The following is an 18,779-nucleotide window of genomic DNA, read 5'->3' on the forward strand; positions in this document are numbered from 1 at the left end:
GTATTTCAATTTTAAGGTAAACTAAACTTCCCAACAGATTTTTTTAAGTACTCAAATATATATCTTATTTAGTAGACTTAAAAAGACCATTTCATGCCAAACTGAAGTCAATTTTATAAAACCTGAATCTATTTTTTAGGCAGAGAATTGTTGACGAGAACAAATTGTGCTTATATGCTGAATTTTTATAATGATTACTTAGAAATCCAGGAAGACACATATTTTCAGGGCCGTCTTTTACTATAAAATAAAATCACTATAAAATAGCAATTTCACTTCACAGAGCAAAAGATCCCAACATTACTAATTAGGTCATAAACAAAGATGCATAAAACTCCATGAGAAAAAAAACTTTACCTTACCTGATAAAATTCCCGAAGCCAATTCTTCTGTAAATTTTCTGGCTGAAAAACAAAAGGCAAAAATTAATTACAAGTAAGAGAAATCTATTTTTACAGCAATACCGTGATATTATTGGTTTCCTCGGTGCGTTCAAGAAGGGAGCTTTTTTCACAATTAAAGCAAAAAGTACAAACACGAGGATGCTCCTCCCCGATGCCACTGGACAGGCCTCACCCCTTCATTCCCAAGCCCCCTCTGATTCTCTCCAGAAAGGTGCCTTGGTGCATTTTGTGCGTGAGCGCACAGCACTCGTCCCCACGTGTTTATCAGGCAGTGGCACACCTGAACTGTGTGCTGTTGGAAGGGCACATTGATCACCTGGGGATCAGAAACCCCACCAGCCTGCCCACACCCAGACCACCGCTGCCACCTGAGCTTCCATGAGCCAGAGCTACTTCACACAAGCTGGTTCAGAGGAATGACAGCGCTTTTGGGGATGCTCCATCCCATCAGACCTCCTGCCAAGGACAAACTGGGAGAGGCATTTTCAGATTGCTCCCGAAATTCAAAAACTGATACAGCAAAACTGCAGTTAAGTGCTAAGTTCTGTCTTTTCAGGAACAGATTCCAGCCTCAGAGGGCTGAGAAGGGATCTCAGAGGGAGAGAATTGATTTGTTGAGCTTTATCTTCAACAACAAGACTTCTGGATAATTTTTACATCCTAATGGGGAATAACAATACAAATCAGACTTCCTTGTCACAGCAGTGGCAGGAACGTCCAGAATTGGTGGGAAGCAGCAGAAACGTATCAAAGTGGAAACAGAGAGACAGCTTATCCATCCCTGACAAAGAGCCCTGACACCAACTGCCCAGAGGCAAGCACAGGCACCAGCCTTCTGCTCTGCTCTTTTCAAAGAGCTGGACAAAACTTCCAAACAAAAGTTAAGTTCTTATAACCAGCTCCAAGAAAGAGGGTGCTGAGGAGGTCTCTGGGGCTGCCAGCACAGACTCCTGTGCCCAGCCCATGCCAGCCCTGTCTCTGGCTCATGGCTCACCCTGGCCATGTGCCCAGCCTGTGCCAGCCCTGTCTCTGGCCCATGGCTCACCCTGGCCGTGTGCCCAGCCTGTGCCAGCCCTGTCTCTGGCTCATGGCTCACCCTGGCCGTGTGCCCAGCCTGTGCCAGCCCTGTCTCTGGCTGCTGCCTTGCCCTGGCTGTGTGCCCAGCCTGTGCCAGCCCTGTCTCTGGCTGTTGGCTCACCCTGGCCGTGTGCCCAGCCTGTGCCAGCCCTGTCTCTGGCCCATGGCTCACCCTGGCCGTGTGCCCAGCCTGTGCCAGCCCTGTCTCTGGCTCATCCCTCACCCTGGCTGTGTGCCCAGCCTGTGCCAGCCCTGTCTCTGGCTGTTGGCTCACCCTGGCTGTGTGCCCAGCCTGTGCCAGCCCTGTCTCTGGCCCATGGCTCACTCTGGCCGTGTGCCCAGCCTGTGCCAGCCCTGTCTCTGGCCCATGGCTCACCCTGGCCGTGTGCCCAGCCTGTGCCAGCCCTGTCTCTGGCCCATGGCTCACCCTGGCCGTGTGCCCAGCCTGTGCTAGCCCTGTCTCTGGCCCATGGCTCACTCTGGCCGTGTGCCCAGCCTGTGCCAGCCCTGTCTCTGGCCCATGGCTCACTCTGGCTGTGTGCCCAGCCTGTGCCAGCCCTGTCTCTGGCCCATGGCTCACCCTGGACTCCTGTGCCCAGCCTGTGCCAGCCCTGTCTCTGGCTCATGGCTCACCCTGGCTGTGTGCCCAGCCTGTGCCAGCCCTGTCTCTGGCTGCTCCCTCACCCTGGCCGTGTGCCCAGCCTGTGCCAGCCCTGTCTCTGGCTGCTCCCTCACCCTGGCTATGTGCCCAGCCTGTGCCAGCCCTGTCTCTGGCCCATGGCTCACCCTGGCCGTGTGCCCATGGCATGGGCAGCACAGGAAGGGCCCTGCTGGCTCCCACTGCTGTGCCCTCCTCCAGCAGTCCCTCCTCTGGCACCAACACATCTTTTCTTTCCACTTTCACCACTCTGTGGTACAATTCTGTAAGCCAGCCCTCACCTCGGACTCCTCTCCAGCCACCTCACATAAATGAAACAATTTGAACTTTTGAAGGACTGGAGATAACAATCAAGTAGAAAGACAATTTATCTTCCTCTTATTTTTCTGTCTAAAAATAGGCACATTATATTTCATGTCTTCCACAGACTTTGGACTTCTTCCTATCCCTTCTCTCTGCACTCTGTCCTTCATTAAATTATCTCATTCTTTCTGTAACATAATGGAAATTAATCTTTTCCCTGTCCTCTTTGATGCTAAATCCCTTCATCCCCATTCACCAACGAACCAATTTCTCCCGGGTCACTAATCCAAAGGCCATTTTATCAGCCTCTGCCCTCTGGCAGTGGGAGGCACTCCCTGTGCCCTGTCCCTCCATGCCCTGCCCAAAGCCCCTCTCCGGCTCTCCTGCCACCCAAAGGAGCCGCAGTCTGTGCTCCAGGTGTGCCTCCCAAGCGCCCAGGGCTCTCCTGTCCCTCCATCCTCCCCGGCCCCTGCAGCTCTGGCTCCAGGGAGCCCAGCCCTGTGCCCACCCTGTGCCCAGGAGCACCAGGCTGGCCAGCACAGGTTGCTCACATTGCTCATTTCCCCGCAGGCTGCTCCTCAAACACCCGGACTCTGCAGGCGGAGCCCAGCAAATGCCCCTGTGCCTGGAGGAGCACGGCTCTGCTCTCATCCCGCCCTTCAGGCACACATTTCGACTCCACTGAGCCACAAATAGAAACCCTTCCCCTCAAACAAGCACCGCTTCCAGACAGCAACACCACATGGGAGCCATATTAAAAAACCAGGACATGCGTCCCACATGCACTGCTCCCTTCAATTAAAAGCAGTTTTGACCTTTTCCTGGAATTCCAAATCCCACTCAAACTATCTCTTTTCACGACGACTTTCCACTTGGAGTCTATTTATGTCACACTGGTCACTGTAATGGTGAGGTTTATAAGAAAAACCAGTGAGCTTGTGAACACATGAACACCACATGAGCTGGTAACAGCCCAAAAACAAGCGGCTTTTCAAATCCAATGTACAAGTAGTCTCTCTTCTCCCCAGTACTTCTATTTCCTACAAATTTACACTCAACAGCCAACAGGAAAGCTTTAAGCCTATTGCAAAAATATACTCATATGGGGAAGGAGTCTTTTCAAAAAAATGAGAAAGAGAATATATATTTAGACAGGATAAGGAGCCTTTCATTCAAAAGGAAAAAGGGAAAAGAACTAAATGAAACTAAATTAACAGCTTGGAAAATTTCTTTTCAGCTTTGTACAGAGGGAAATGGAAGAAAGCCAATGAATTATAGAAAGCAGGTTCTATTTTGTGAAGTTTATTTTTAGAAAAGAATAGGCTCATATTTTAAGCTAAAAGGAAAAAAAATCTTGACTTGCTTTGTGAAAACTGGGTTCCAAAATGAATCAGAGGACAACTGGCCACTTGGACTCTGCCCACTGCCTGAACACACAAGGCACAAGCAGCCGCCTTTTCTACATGCCTGACTGAAACAGCCCCAAGAGCCCCACATGGGCTGAGGGGTCACTGGAACCCTGAGTTCCAGAAGTCTCCTGGCATCCTACAGCACCACAGGGGCCCTGCTGCAGTCAAAGACTCCAAGGGTGCAGTCCCAGGCAGGACCCAGAGCCTGTTCATCTTATACTTCAAGACACATAAAGAAAAATATAAAATACAGGCTATTTTTCCCTGCCTTGACTATAATTGGTTTTCTACTTATTTAATGAAAAGCAAAACCTCTGATCAAGTTCTGTTTGACCAGTAATAGGCTTACTCAAAAACTTCTTTGGAGTCCACCAACGTGGCTGACAATCACAGTTGTTCCAACAGAATTATTTATATCGTGAATTTCTGATCAGTATTTTTGATCGCTTATATTGCCTTTGTAAATTTACTGGCACCCTTTAGACATTTATATTCAAAGATCCACTGAATTTTAATATTTTTTATTTTCAAATAGACTTGTAAGCACTGCTGTTGCTATGCTCTCTTGGATTACACAGATGATACTGGCAAAACCCCCCATCAGCTGGGTGCTATTAATGTGGTGTTTTGTACCCACTTTACACTCTTAAATGACAAACAAAAAGATGATAATCTGCATGTTCTGTTCACATCATGAGTTCACAACATTTCAAAGCCCATGTCGGCAAACCAACCAGGACCAAACAGCAAAACCAGAATTATGAGTTTAAGAAAAAACATTGAAAGAAAAATGCAGATTTTTCACAATCCAAACTTTTACTTAAACACTGTGTTTTTATTCCATGCATTTGCACAAACAACTTACAAACACAACAGTGGTGTCCCTTAGTTCTGCATTTCTGAAAGCCTGCAACTTTCCCAAGGAGCAGCAGAAAAAGCACAGTCCCATCCTGGTGCTGTTACAGCCCAGTGACAGTCACCAGGATCAAGGAACAGGTGCGGGGAAAAAACACAGCACAGCCTAATTAACACAGGCTGAAAAGCAGGGGTTGGACACGCGCCTCTGTCATCCAGGAGTCTGAGGCCAATTTACTCCCAGGCTGAGCAACGCCGTGGCTCGCGGGACGCCGAACCAGGAGAAAGGGAGAAAAAAAGCCAGCAGGTAACCCGGGGTAAAGCAGAGCCTGAGCGGAGAGGATGGGGAAGGCACTGCCGCCACTCCTGGGACAGGGGACGGGGACAGGGGATGGGGACAGGGGACAGGAGCTGCCCGGCACGGCCGCGAGGGCGGGCAGGAGGAGCACGGACAGTGCCCGGAGGCCGGACAGTGCCCGTGTCCGCAGGGACAGCCCCTGCCGGGGAGGGTGACAGCGCCAGGGCATCACCAGGAACAGCAGGAGGAGCACGGACAGTGCCCGAACAGTGCCCGTGTCCGCAGGGACAGCCCCTGCCGGGGAGGGTGACAGCGCCCAGGGCAGCACCAGGACAGGCTCGGGCAGAGCCGGGCGGGCCCGGGCCCGCTGCTGGCGTGCGAGGCGCGGTCCGGAGCGGCTCCGGGAAGGAGCTCCCTGCCCCTGCCCCTGCCCCGACCTGCGCTGCACGGCCGCAGCTGCCGCAAACACCAAACCCTCGCTGCTGACCTTGCCGGCTGATCTCCCTTCCCGTGAGCGCCTCTCAGCCGAGACAGTGCTCGCTGGGAATACAAAGAGCAGCCGAAGCGGAGCCGGCTCCGGCGCAGTTCGGCAGCGAACACGGCCCGAGCGGCTCAGCCGGCAGCGGGGACAGAGGGGCGGGGAACCGCGGGGACAGAGGGGACGGGGAACCGCGGGGACAGAGGGGACGGGGAACCGCGGGGACAGAGGGACGGGAACCGCGGGGAAAAAGGGACGGGGAACCGCGGGGACAGAGCGACGGGAACCGCGGGGACAGAGGGACGGGAACCGCGGGGACAGAGGGACGGGAACCGCGGGGACAGAGGGGACGGGGAACCGCGGGGACGGAGCGACGGGAACAGCGGGGACAGAGGGACGGGAACCGCGGGGACAGAGCGACGGGGAACGGCGGGGAAAGAGGGACGGGGAACCGCGGGGACAGAGGGACGGGAACCGCGGGTACAGAGGGACGGGGAACCGCGGGGACAGAGGGACGGGGAACCGCGGGGCCTGAGCTCCCTGGCACAACACAGCACACGCTGAGAGAAACAGACTCGGCACCTGCTGCCTGTTTCGAAGGCTCTGTGCTTCCGAACAGCCAAAGCTGTGTATGAACTGGTGTCTGCGTACAGGAGAAACCAGCAGCCCTTGAAACAACCGAAACCACCTGTCCCAGTCTGTAAAGGACCAAGAGACAGCCCTGCCCAGCCAGGGATGCTGAATTCTGAGCACAGAAGCACAGGAAATGCAGCCTAACACAGGAACAGCAAACGGTGACCTGTTAATTAACTATTCCGGCCACATCTGAGGGAAATGTCAGGAATAATGTAACAGAAGCAAGGGTGAGGAAGCAAGTCCCTACCTCTTCAAAAAATCTGGATGTAAAGGCATACATAGATGCAGGTGTGTGTGAAACATATATATATATTATAGTTCATACCACAACCATGCAATTAGTTGCTCCTCAAACAACACAGGATAGGGGAGGGGGAAAGAGCCACCTGTCTTTACCGTCTACATAATAATGGTAGCATGTCCTGTCAGTGCTCCCATCTGGACAAGATCTTTCAAACCCTTGAGAACATCACTGACCAATCTTACAGGTTATAAGACTCTAAAACAACCAAAGAATCACACAGATGGCCCCAAAAGCAAGGCTGGGAGCAAGCAGCTCATGAGCAGCAGCTGGAACAAGCTCTAGTTCTTCAGCTGATGAGGCCGATGCAGAAACAGCACTCAAAGCAGCCCCTGGATGGGACGGAGCCCATGAGCCCAGGGCCATTTACTGAACCCATGTAAAACAAACTCCTCTGGCCACCTAAGTAAAAAATGAGTTAGAACAACAAATGCTTTTTAATAAAGAACATCTGTGTCAGCAAAAGCATTGCCAATTTAGTTTAATTTCGTGGCTGGGATGTAGAGAGTCTCTGGGATGTGGAGAGCCCGGTGGGCGCAGGTGCCAGGAGAGGGTGACCTGAGGGTGCCAGGAGGGTGAGTCCTGCAGGCAGGACAGGCCAGCGAGGAGGGAACACCACAAACATGCTGCTTGTTCAACAGGAGCGTGCAATTTCTTTGCTGCCCCAAAGAGCTGCTGTGTCTCAGGTTCTCAATGCAGACATTTGGGAGCCCCACCTAAACTCTGCAGACAAAGGAACAAGGTCAACTCAAAAATATCCCTCAAAGAAAATAGGAAAGGAGAAAATAAAAACAGAAAACTACTCATCACCAATGGAAAAAGCGAAATTTACATGGCAAACCTGAAACTGTCACCTAATTCAGCACAAATAATGGTTGCATCTAATACATGATGATTCAGGGCAGTGACTAAAAGCAATTTGCCATTCATAAGAACAACTGAATCTCAGGAAGTTCATCAATCACATACAATACCCAAGTTTGTAACACAATATTTATAATTCCCAAGTAGAAAGATGGAAACTGCACTCCTGTGGCTATGGAGCTTTAGAGCCAGCACCAGGAGTCCAAGGCCAGGTCGGACAGGGCTTGGAGCACCTTGGTCTGGTGGAAGATGTCCCTGCCCATGGCAGATGGGTGGAATGAAATTATCTTTAAGGTCCCTTCCAACCCAATCCATCTGTGATTCTACAATATTCCAAGCAAAGTATTAATGTCTGTCCCAAGTCTGTTCCTTTCTTGGCTAATCCAGCCTCACAGAACAAAAGAAAAATACTTCTCTCAGCACAAATGGATCTCAATTTTCCCTTGTAACATCCCCACAGAACAGTTCATTGAAGATACACATTTTTAGTAGAGTTTACATAGCAGGTAATTTTCTTAAGCATTACATTAGATTATACTGAGATAGAGCAATACAGAAGCTCCAGATCTTCAGAATTGCTGGTGTAGAAAATAATTCAGTAGATCTGACAGCAACGTGACCAGGCTTACACAGGTCTAACACACACAGACACACCCTTAAAACACGAAGTTGAGCTCTGTTTAAGCATGTTTTCTGCAGGTATGCAGCACACAGACACCGTTTATCCTTGGGCATCGGCGAGCTCAGCCTGGTTTGTCCCTGGGCACACAATAAAACCAGAGCAGGGCCAGGACACAGCCTCTCTGGGCTGAGTGCTCTCCACAGCCCACACTCAGGATAAACCCCGACAGGCACAAGCCAGAAATAAGAGAGGTCCAGAATCTTGGGTCTCCTGACCCCAGTGAACTGCCCATGTACTTCAAATTTAATAACTTCTATTACTGACATCTTACTGAAAGCTTAAAAGCTCCTGGATATTTGAATAACCAACGTGTTAAGAGCATTAACAAGAGTTAATCCAACACCACACAAACTCTAATTGTTAGCAAATAGCAAGATCAAAGACATTAATACACTCAAGTTTTCCACTGGTTTGTATCCTGATTTTGGAATGACACAGGGAAAACTGAAAGAGTGCAATCAAATTAATCTGCTTTCGCATGTGGATAGATAAAATAGATCTCTGGCAAAATTCACACCCGCAGCCACCACCATGGCCTGTCCTGTCTATTTGTGGGGTTTCTTTCTATATTTGTTTGAAGTGAAATCTTTAATAAAACTCCCCCAGGCTGAACAGGGGGGTATCTACAACTGTTCTTTTAAATCTGCATGGTACAGAAACACACCCAGGGGAGCAGCACCATCCGGACTCGCCTCTCCTGGGAACCGGAGGCCAGTGATCCAAACGGTTCTTCCTGTGGGCTGAGTTTTATGAAGGCTTGAAAACATTCCACGTATTTTATTGATCCAGTGGTCTGTGTCAGCTGCAGGCCTTTCCACAGCCCTGCAGTGCTGGCACCATGAAGCAGAACATCCCCAGACTCGCAGAGCCTTCTCCACAACAAGTAAAGAGACTGGTGAGAGCACCACAGTCACTCATTCCATACACACGCGTGCTCCTAGCCTGACACACCGACAGCTCTGGGCATCTGAGCCCAGCAGCTCAGGCAGTAACTGCAGAGACCTGTAGAAAAAATTGCCTTAAATCAATAAGGTACAATGTGCTCTGTAGAAAAATAAAAATAATAATGTAATTTTATCTAAGTGCTCATGTTTGTAGACAGTAACTTCTGTGACCTAAAGCTCAAGACCTAAAGGTCATGAGTTGCATGCCCTGCTGTGAAGCTGTGTCTATCAATTCCTCTGAGTAATAAATGCTCTTTCCTCAAGAAGATATATATCCTTATTTATGAGCCAAATGCCATGTGATGGAGCACTGTTCTGCTAGGGATGAAAGTCCTAGCCTCCTTCAGAATGGCTGCAGAATCAGTGCCAGGAGGAACATGCCAGGAGAGTGCAAGCTGTAGTGAGGCAGCTCCAACACACCCTACATTCTACTAGAAAAAAAGAGCCCTCACACCAAAACACCACACTCCCAAGACAGCTGTGAATTCACCAGCAAGTGAATCCCGGGGGAGTTCAACACACTCCCGGGACACACAGTGATCTATTTAATACATGCATTTGATAGCAGAGCAGACAATGCAGTTGTTTACATGCTATTTAAAAAATAAAGGGCTAAGGGAGATACTTGGAAATTTATTTCAATTTGATCTAGAGAGTAGGTTTTCAGGATTAGGGTTTTCTTCCTCCTCCTTGCTGCTATGCAAATTTCTGTAATAAATGCATCTTTGACCAATAGCCCAATAGTCCACAAAAGCTTATTTTCAGCTTTATTCAGAGCTGCCACATGAAAACACCAACCTTGTTTTGGTGATGCTGAGGGTGAGCCCAGCAGAGGGGTTTGGAACTGATGGCATTCTCCTATGGGATAACATCCTCTGCCAACAAGGCTCCCACAAACACACGGCAAAATGCTCCCCTGAGACAAATCATCTCATGCTGGGAAGGAGCTCTGGAATCATCAGGAGTGACCTGGAGTCCCACAGCCTCCAGCCAGAGCTCAAAGCCCCAAACCCGCCCGTCAGGGGTCTGTGAGCCACACAGTGCATCCAGCAAGGATGGAGGGCCAAGGGCTCCATGGCACAGAGCTCCTGGTGCTGAGGCCCCAAGGAACACACCTGGTGAGCACAGCTGGGGCTGCCAGGGGCTCCATGGCACAGGGCTCTGGGTGCCCAGCCCTGAGGGACACACCTGGCCATGCCATGGCACGGGGCTCTGGGTGCCCAGCCCTGAGGGACACACCTGGCCATGCCATGGCACAGGGCTCTGGCTGCCCAGCCCCGAGGGACACACCTGCTGAGCACACCTGGCCATGCCATGGCACAGGGCCCTGGGTGCCCAGCCCTGAGGGACACACCTGGCCATGCCATGGCACAGGGCCCTGAGTGCCCAGCCCTGAGGGACACACCTGGCCATGCCATGGCACAGGGCTCTGGGTGCCCAGCCCTGAGGGACACACCTGGCCATGCCATGGCACAGGGCTCTGGGTGCCCAGCCCTGAGGGACACACCTGGCCATGCCATGGCACAGGGCCCTGAGTGCCCAGCCCTGAGGGACACACCTGGCCATGCCATGGCACAGGGCCCTGAGTGCCCAGCCCTGAGGGAGCACACCTGCTGAGCACACCTGGCCATGCCATGGCACAGGGCTCTGGGTGCCCAGCCCTGAGGGACACACCTGGCCATGCCATGGCACAGGGCCCTGAGTGCCCAGCCCTGAGGGACACACCTGGCCATGCCATGGCACAGGGCTCTGGGTGCCCAGCCCTGAGGGACACACCTGGCCATGCCATGGCAGCCCAGTGCTGGGCACTACGTGCTGTGCCCCTGCACTGCTCCTGGCAGAGGGCAGGGAGTCTCTGCCAGTGCTGCCCGGCAGGAGCTGGTGGCACACAGCTCTGGGGAGCTGAGGGCAGGCTGCACACGCGATGCCAGGGCAGCAGCATGCAGAGGAGCACTGTGGTCCAGCTTGCTCAGCTCAGGTGAAGGGACCTGAAGACTTCTCCTGCCAGGTGACGCTGAAGCAGCTTCCTCCACTGCTGTGTGTCACAACCAGGTGTGCTCGAGCTAAAGGAAAGGTTTCTGATTTGCTTTGCACAGGAAGGATGGGGGAAAGCACCCACCAACAAACCAACTGAACACAGGAAGCCTCCGTGGTCCCATATATATTATTACTGACATCTTGGTTATTCAGGAGCCAAATCCTTTTCCCCCCTACACCCTTGGGAGAGCCCAGAACAAGGTTTAGGTGCTACATTTGCACTTAACATGCAATTGCTATAAGAGCAAAAATTTATGAAGAAACTATGTAGATCACTCTTTACAGTAAAAATAAAGCATACAAGGAGAAATAGGAATCTTCAAAACCATGGACAATTCAGAAGAAACAATTTAGAGAAAGTCCTGAAAGGAAAACAGCTTTGCTCAGTTAACAAGACATTGCTGATGCAGTTTCAAAGAAGCCAAAGCACCAGAACTGATATATGCAACTGGGAATAACCATCCTCAGTATTCCCTTAGGTTTCCACAAAAGGCCATCAGAGATCTGGCAGAGAGGCCAACTTAGAAAGAAATAAATTGGCAGAGATGTGTGCAGCCCTTCGTGAAGTGTTTCATCCAGCTTCAGCAGAAGCAAAATCTTAAATGAAATACACAGATACTTTACTACTGCTTTTAAAACAGATGTACTTTAAATCTGACAATTATATTCATTTGGAAACCTAACTAACAAGCAATACTGAAACGGTGATTTTTAGATGTCTGGAATGATGACATCACCACATATTTATTCAAGTATATAAATCTTAGGGGTTGTGTTTGGGCCCCAGTTACAGAAAAGAGCCTGTTCTTATATTGATCCATTCACAGTTGTAAGGTCACATAAAAATTGGATGTACAGTCAGTATTTCGGATTTCAGTCAGAATACATATTACAATAATACACCAGCGCTCAATCCTTTTGTTACAGTGGGAAAACAAGCAAAAATCCCAAACACAGTATGTTTTGAAAGAGAATGTTTTCCTATTCCCCACCCCTCAGACAAAAACACATTCTATAGTATAAAGTGGAATTTTAGCAGCTTTCATGAAAGAAGAAAATAAAGAGTAAACACATGAGATGAAACAAAATATACATTCCAAACTGATTTGTGCAACATTATATTAATTCATATGAGGTTAGTACAGTGCCAAAAAGGCGGCACTGGTGGCAGTTCTGGAATTCCAGAAACCCTTCACTGCACTGAGCACTGATGGGCAGCAGCTCAGCACTCCTGTGAAGGACACCTGTCCAGAGCTGCCCGGGAGCAGGGTGGGCAGCACCCCTACCTCACCTTGCAAAGAGACATCCCCAGCAAGCAGCTGTCAATCCCCAGCCTCCCCAGCTAATGATCTGCGTGCTCCGAGCTTCCCTCACTGTGGGGACAGGCAGAAGCCAAACTCGCTGCAGTCCCCGAGCAACCCTCCTTCCCCCACTTCTTTTGTGAATTCCAGCTGCCCCCAAAGCTAAAGCAGGAGAAGGGCCCAGCTGTGTGTCCAGGCAGGTGCGTGATGGCCCCAGCTCTGCCCCTCAGCCAGGCAGGCAGGCCCTGGCCCCTCCGTGCCCACGCAGGGCAGGGGCAGCTCCTGCCAGGACCTGTTCCAGGTCTGCTCTGCTCCCTGCAGGGCCCCGTGGCCCCTCTGCAGCACCAGCCAGCCCCGGATGAGGATGAGGGCTGCAAACACAGCGGCCAGCAGGCTCGGTGACACCTGCCACAGGTGCTCTGTGTGACCTGAAAGGGGCTGAACAGGCTGGCAGCAGCTGGGGTCTCTGCCCACCCTGCAGGTGCCCACTGCAGGCTCTCAGGGACGTGTCAGGGGCTGGAGCATCCCCGAGGATGCAGACCTGCAGCCCCCTGCTCAGACCCTTCCCTGCACTCAGGCTTCCTTCACCAGGCAAGAAAAAATATCGTTTCTGTGCATATAAACTCTTCAGGGTTTCACTTTGCCTTTTTTGCCATTAACTTCAAAGTAAAAGTCAACTCTCCTGTGGGTGCGTTTCCACAGGAAATCCTGCCCCTTGTTCACTCTTATCCTTAAAGAGAACCATTTCCTTTGGCTTGAAAGCAAACTGCCTGTAGCCCTGTGCCACAGTGAATGCTGTTCAACGCTAAATATAGACTCTGAAGGAAGGAAACATCAGGCAGACAACTGCAGCGAGGAGTGTCAGCGTGCTGTGTTGGATGAACACGCTCTGCCAACACAAAACCTGCAGAATAACCAACAGTGAGATCACAGCTTCTCTTGAGTTTGAGGAAAAAAAACATCCACCATTGCTGAAAATAAAATTTAAAAATATCTAAAGCAACAAAAGCATGCACAGATCAGAAAAACACTGTGCCAGCACTCCAGCCTCACAGGATCCTGACTGCTCCTCATCGTGTTAAAATGCTCAAGTGAATGCAACCATTATGCTTTTAAGCAGGTGGAATTTGCTCAGCTCTGAAAGCCTACACGTTGTGTTACTTTGGGAGGTGTCCTACACTACACAGAACCCAGCGTACCCTGCCTGGTGCCCCTTCTGTGCTGATCGCCCCAGCCCCACAGCTCCTCAGCCCAGCCACTCACAGCTTGCCCTGGGAAAGTGAAACCTCATTCCTAACACCCCAAACAACCTCAGGAGGTTGTGAGCCCAGCCCCATGTGAGAACCTGCAACACGAACATCTAATTCCAGTTCTGTCTTCAAACCATCGTGCTGTTCCCACGACACAAGGCACCAGCGAGCAGCAGTGTAACCCAGACTGGGAGCTGCTGCACCCCTTTGATCATTTCCACTCAAACATCTGGCTGGGAAAGGAGGATGCTGGAGCTTGCCAATGCACCAGCTCCCACACTGGGACTTCCCACAGGTACCAAGCCTGGGCTCTCCTCCAGCTCCCACTGCAGGCACCATCCCCCCTGCTGCCTCCAGACCACCCTGTCTCCGGCTGCAGCGGCCTCCCCTCCTGCACAGACAACTTCTGAGCTCCCACACCTCAGCTGTGCGTGCCAAGAGCCCTGAACAAGGAAAACAAAACTAACAGAGTACATTTCTTGTGTAAAACAAACGGCAACGAACTCAAATCGAAGACTCAGTCCAAAAGTCTTTGCTTTTGCCCAAAAGAAGTGCAATAAGGGTTATCCAAGTACAGCCAGAGGTCAAAAGACAAAGCTTACTTTGTTCCCTGGTCCTGTTGTGTATGGCCAAAGGAGCCCCTGTGCTCTGGAACACATGGACAGTTTGAGGTGAGAAGCAGCACCCCCAGCACAGCTCAAACGCTGTGCTACCTGTTCCTGCCCCTACAGACAGCTATTCTACATTTATCCCTTTTGTCACATAAAGTGTCAATGCATATTTCTCAGATTTCCATTCGTTCCCAGTCAAGCTCCTCCAAGCCTGTTACACTCAGCAGGACAGCACATTCCCCAAGGATCATTTCCCCCAGCATCACTGTGGATGTGACAGCCAGAGGGGCTGTCACCACCCCCAGAGGGGAGCACCAAAGCTCTCATGGCTCTCAAGGCACACACAGTCCCAGTTCCACCTGAATAAAGGTTTATTACTTGTAATTTGCATTTACAGTTGTGAACAGACTAATTGATTCATTAAATTACTGTCAAACCACTGTGATCAGTGGGTAGTGATGCAAAAGGTATTTAATATCTAAACCCTCCTGGCTGCAAAGGGGCTGCTGAAAACCAAAGTGGTAGTTGTTACTACAAGTCTTTTGCAAAGAGAAAAGCTGTCACAGCAAGCTTTGGAAGAGCGGCTGGGCTTCCATCACTTCCTATCTGCATTTCCTGCACAATTTTCCAGGCTCAGGCAAGAGGCTTTTTGTTTGAAACTAACAGAAAACAGGGACAGATGTTAACAAAGGACAATTTGTGTTATTTTCACAATTTTCAGTATAACTCTGCAAAACAACAATGGCATTCCTGCCCTACAGCAAACCTCAAGCTTAGGTGTGGCAGAATTAGGGCCCAAACCACCTTTCTGCAGATTTTCACCCAACACTGGTGAAAGGGAAGGATCACATCAGGCAGCAAGTGAAGAGCAGAAATGAGAGCACATTTTCAGAGGACACCTGCTGAAGGTAACCAAGTACCTGCCAAGCAGGAGACCATCCCAGGAACTGAGGCTCCTGCATGCAGCCCTTCCCAGGCATTTACTGGAGAACAGTGTGTAGTCAGCTCCTACTGCTGCATCGACTGCCTCAACACTCAAAACTTGTGCTTTGTGTTTGTGACTTAGACCTTTTTAGATTATTTTTAAAGAAAACTCCAATGGCCAGGTGAGTACCTCAGATATCGTTCCTATGAAAAATGTGACTTCTCACAATTTCTCTCTGTGGCTATATGAACATGAAAACATCAAGCATTTTTTAAAGTATAACAATCAGAAGCAAAGGAGTAAGACCTCAAATATCCTGATTTCAGGTTTGTTGCCACAGTTTTAGTACCAGGCTGGGGATTGGCAGCTCCCCCAATGCTGCCCCTGATCATCCCATGTCAAGGGCAGAAACACCTCAAACTCCAGCCCCAGGTGTGAGAAGAAAATTCTGTTCACTTCATGAGCAGTGATCTGACAGGCTGCACAGCTGCAACCAGCTCCAAAGGACTCAGGTGCTGAAAAATTGCTTTTCAAAGTGTCCTTTTTGTAAAAAACAAAAGCAAATTTATTTGCCACGCCTTATAAAACATCTTTTGTATCTGTGCTTGATATTCAGCAGCACTAGTTTTACTCAAGCAAAGGGTAAAGCAGGGCAGTGAGCTGAACAAACCAGAATAAATTGCAGAAGTTCCATACATAATGGCAGAAATGTGAAGCACCACCGTGGCTGGTTCAGCAAAGCTTCACTGCTCAGGCAGAGGGTGAGCAGCGAGTTTTGCCACCCAGCTTAGAGCCCAGGGCACCTTTCCTCCAAGGCTGCTGGGATCTGCTCCCCATCTGATGGCACCCTCCATCCCCCCTCAGTGTGACTCAGGTTCTCATGGTGCATTTCACAGGTAAACACCGGGCAGCTCGTCCTGTTTGCATCTTCCATCAGAGCTTTCACTGCAGCACAAGCTACCTCAGCCCCCCGTCCCTGTGACACCCCAAATTACAGCAAGGAGGGGTGCCAGCCCCACAGTGGTACCCAGTGTGCCAGGCACTGCAGCCCAGGCCCCAATTTATTCTTTAACTATAAACACATATAGGTGGTTTTTATACATGCAAATATATGTTAAAATGATATTAGCTGTGAAGGCTGTAAGAGTACAGGGAGCTCAGCAGGCTAGAAGCCAGCATCGAAGGCTGTTGTTCGAGCACACGGGCTGTTCAACACCTCTCAAATTTTTAGTGTCCCCCTCAAGGTTTTGTAGATTTCCACAGGGTTTTGTCCTGCAATAGAACAAAAACATCTCCCGGCAAATCCAGTGTGAGAGCAATCAAGACAGGACGCTTTGGCCAAACACAAATAAACAAACCAAGCAACCAGAAGTCAGCTTCCCACTATTGACACAAAATGTCTTGGCAAGGCTGAGCAAGCCACAGGGCTTTACATGAAGTTAGGGAGCTTATCCTCAAAATAATGGAATGTGAACTAAACCAAGAGACATGACAAGGAGCAAAGGATGTGTGACAGACTGAATCTGGCAGGCCAGACAGGATCTGTGTGTGAGCACAGCCCAGACAGATGCGACACACAAAGTGGGGAAAGCCTTTTACAGTAACCAGGGGCAAATCAAGAACCTGAGCAAGGCAGGCAGCAGGGCTGACCATCGGCCTGGGCAGAGCATTAGCAAGGTCACGACTGAGCCTGAACCTGAGGAGCCAGAAAAACATTGTCTACACTGGGGTTGGGATGAACACTCCTGTGGGACTCCTGAAGAGATTCTTAATAAGCTCATGGGGAAGTTGCTGCTGGCAGAAAGCATCACAGACAAAAAGAGCAGAACAATATGGCAAGGCTTAGTAGCAATATACAAACCCACAGGTAAAGTAACAAAAAAATACACATGGAAAACACCTAGAAGTGTTTTCCCCCAACTCATTAAATAGCACTTTGCTCTTCTACAAAATTAATCACAAGGCACAGCCAGGAATAGAGACTTCTAATTTAGAAGTTACATCTCCAGAATGTTTTTCCTCATTTGTAACCATATCTTGCTCAGATAAGAGACAAGACTGCAGCAAGAGAATTGATGCATACATTTCCCCAGAACTGTTGAACTCATCCCAACCTACTGTACATATACACAGTCTGGCACACTGGACTTGAATAAGCACCTGCTTGAAAATTAAAATGCAAGTGAAGCACAACAAGAGCATGCACTCTGGGACCTGCTTATCAGAAGGAAAAGTGTCTTAGAGAAAATCACTCTCTTTTGCTACACAACATTCACCATCCACTGCTGCTGACAAGACAGACTTTGGAGGGAACAGAGGGAAGACATCCTCAACTGAAAATCTTACTTTCCATCTCCAACCCCCTCAGTAATTAGAAGTAAGGGTGAGTCTGCCACAAGGATGGGCCCCAGGAGGGGAGGTGACTCCACGCTGGTGGGCAGCCTGCACTCCCCTGGCACATCCTGCAGCTGGCATGGTCACACAACCCTATTCTATGTATGAGAAATTAAAAAGCCAAGCACAAAAACCCATTTCCACAAACATGTTGTGGACACATTTATTCAACCAGGCTTGATCAAACACTGAAACCAAATGTGTGGCATCGTGAAGTACCTGTGGAAACCCCCCAACACCCAGCCAGCAGCACCACCACCGCAGCCAAAACTCATTCTGTGTCCGTGGCTCCAGAAATCCAAAGGCACTATGGAAAATATTGTATATTTAAACCTAACTATTCAGAGATATCCTGTTTGCAGTGAGGTAACACCTCTATTTTTCTCTGTCACAAGGAAGTGCACTTCACCTAGTATCAACATTCCTCATGGTGCTGGAATGGCTCTTTTCCTGTTTAGGAAAATGGGCTTCAGGCTTCAATTAAACTCTGACAAAAAGAGAGGATAACTTTATTGACTTTTTCTCCATGAAATTTTTTTCATATTTTAAACATCCCAGATGAGTTGTGGGTTACAGTGGGGAAAGCCACCTTGAGTTTTCCTCTGATCACCTAAAAGAGATGGAACTGCAGACTCATCACTGGCTACCAGGGCACAAGGATGTGTTTCAGGACAATGCTGCAGATTTGGGGACACACTCACAAGGACAGCTGCACATGTTTTTGCATGCTTTCTAGGAGAGCTCTGGAAACATATATTTATGCCGAAATATGTGAATTTTATTTAAAAAGCAAGGGTAAAACTGTCCCTAAATTCAGGATTGAGAACTGGGATTATCAAGACAATAGCCATTCCCCTCGGCTGGAAGCTGCCCCACAGCCCTCAGGCTGGAGCTGCTGCCTCCCAGCAGAGAGAGCCTACAGGCAGCACGACAGGGAGGAGGGAGGCTGCAGCTCAGGAACCCTCCAGCAACCCTGTGCATCAGACTCCCTATATTGGGATTTTTTCTGTGTGCCACACTTCTACATTGACAAACTGTTCTCCACCTCGTGGCACCAACACAATCTACAGCCCATTCCACAGGAAAAGAGTTATGGAAACTGTCAAAACCTACAGCAAATAATTCATCACATTAATTTAGTTTAAACAATAGCAACTATTTCCATCCTTGAAACGGATTTCATTTTTCAGAGCAGCTCAGCACTAAAAGCTTGGTCTCTCACCAATTCCAGCCCTCCTGGAGGAGCACAGGGGTTGCTATTTGCCAACACACCCACAGCCACCCACCCCAGCGGCCCCACTGCAGGTCACCAGTGTCACCCCACCTGGGTCACCAGTGTCCCACCACACGGG

The 18,779-nt window shown here is 49.6% G+C and overlaps 1 protein-coding gene across 3 annotated transcripts in view; it reads right to left on the reverse strand.

The window, feature by feature from the left end:
• The window catches only part of INPP5A (inositol polyphosphate-5-phosphatase A), a 186,143-nt gene that overhangs the window by 140,971 nt on the left and 26,393 nt on the right, over positions 1-18,779 (reverse strand). For all 3 annotated transcript variants that reach the window (XM_077182754.1, XM_054637446.2, XM_054637447.2), the window contains exon 2: positions 363-404. In XM_077182754.1, the coding sequence (XP_077038869.1) occupies positions 363-404 (42 nt within the window). The remainder of the gene's footprint in view (positions 1-362; positions 405-18,779) is intronic.

Source organism: Agelaius phoeniceus, chromosome 9 (assembly GCF_051311805.1).
Source record: "Agelaius phoeniceus isolate bAgePho1 chromosome 9, bAgePho1.hap1, whole genome shotgun sequence".
Lineage (NCBI taxonomy): Eukaryota > Metazoa > Chordata > Aves > Passeriformes > Icteridae > Agelaius > Agelaius phoeniceus.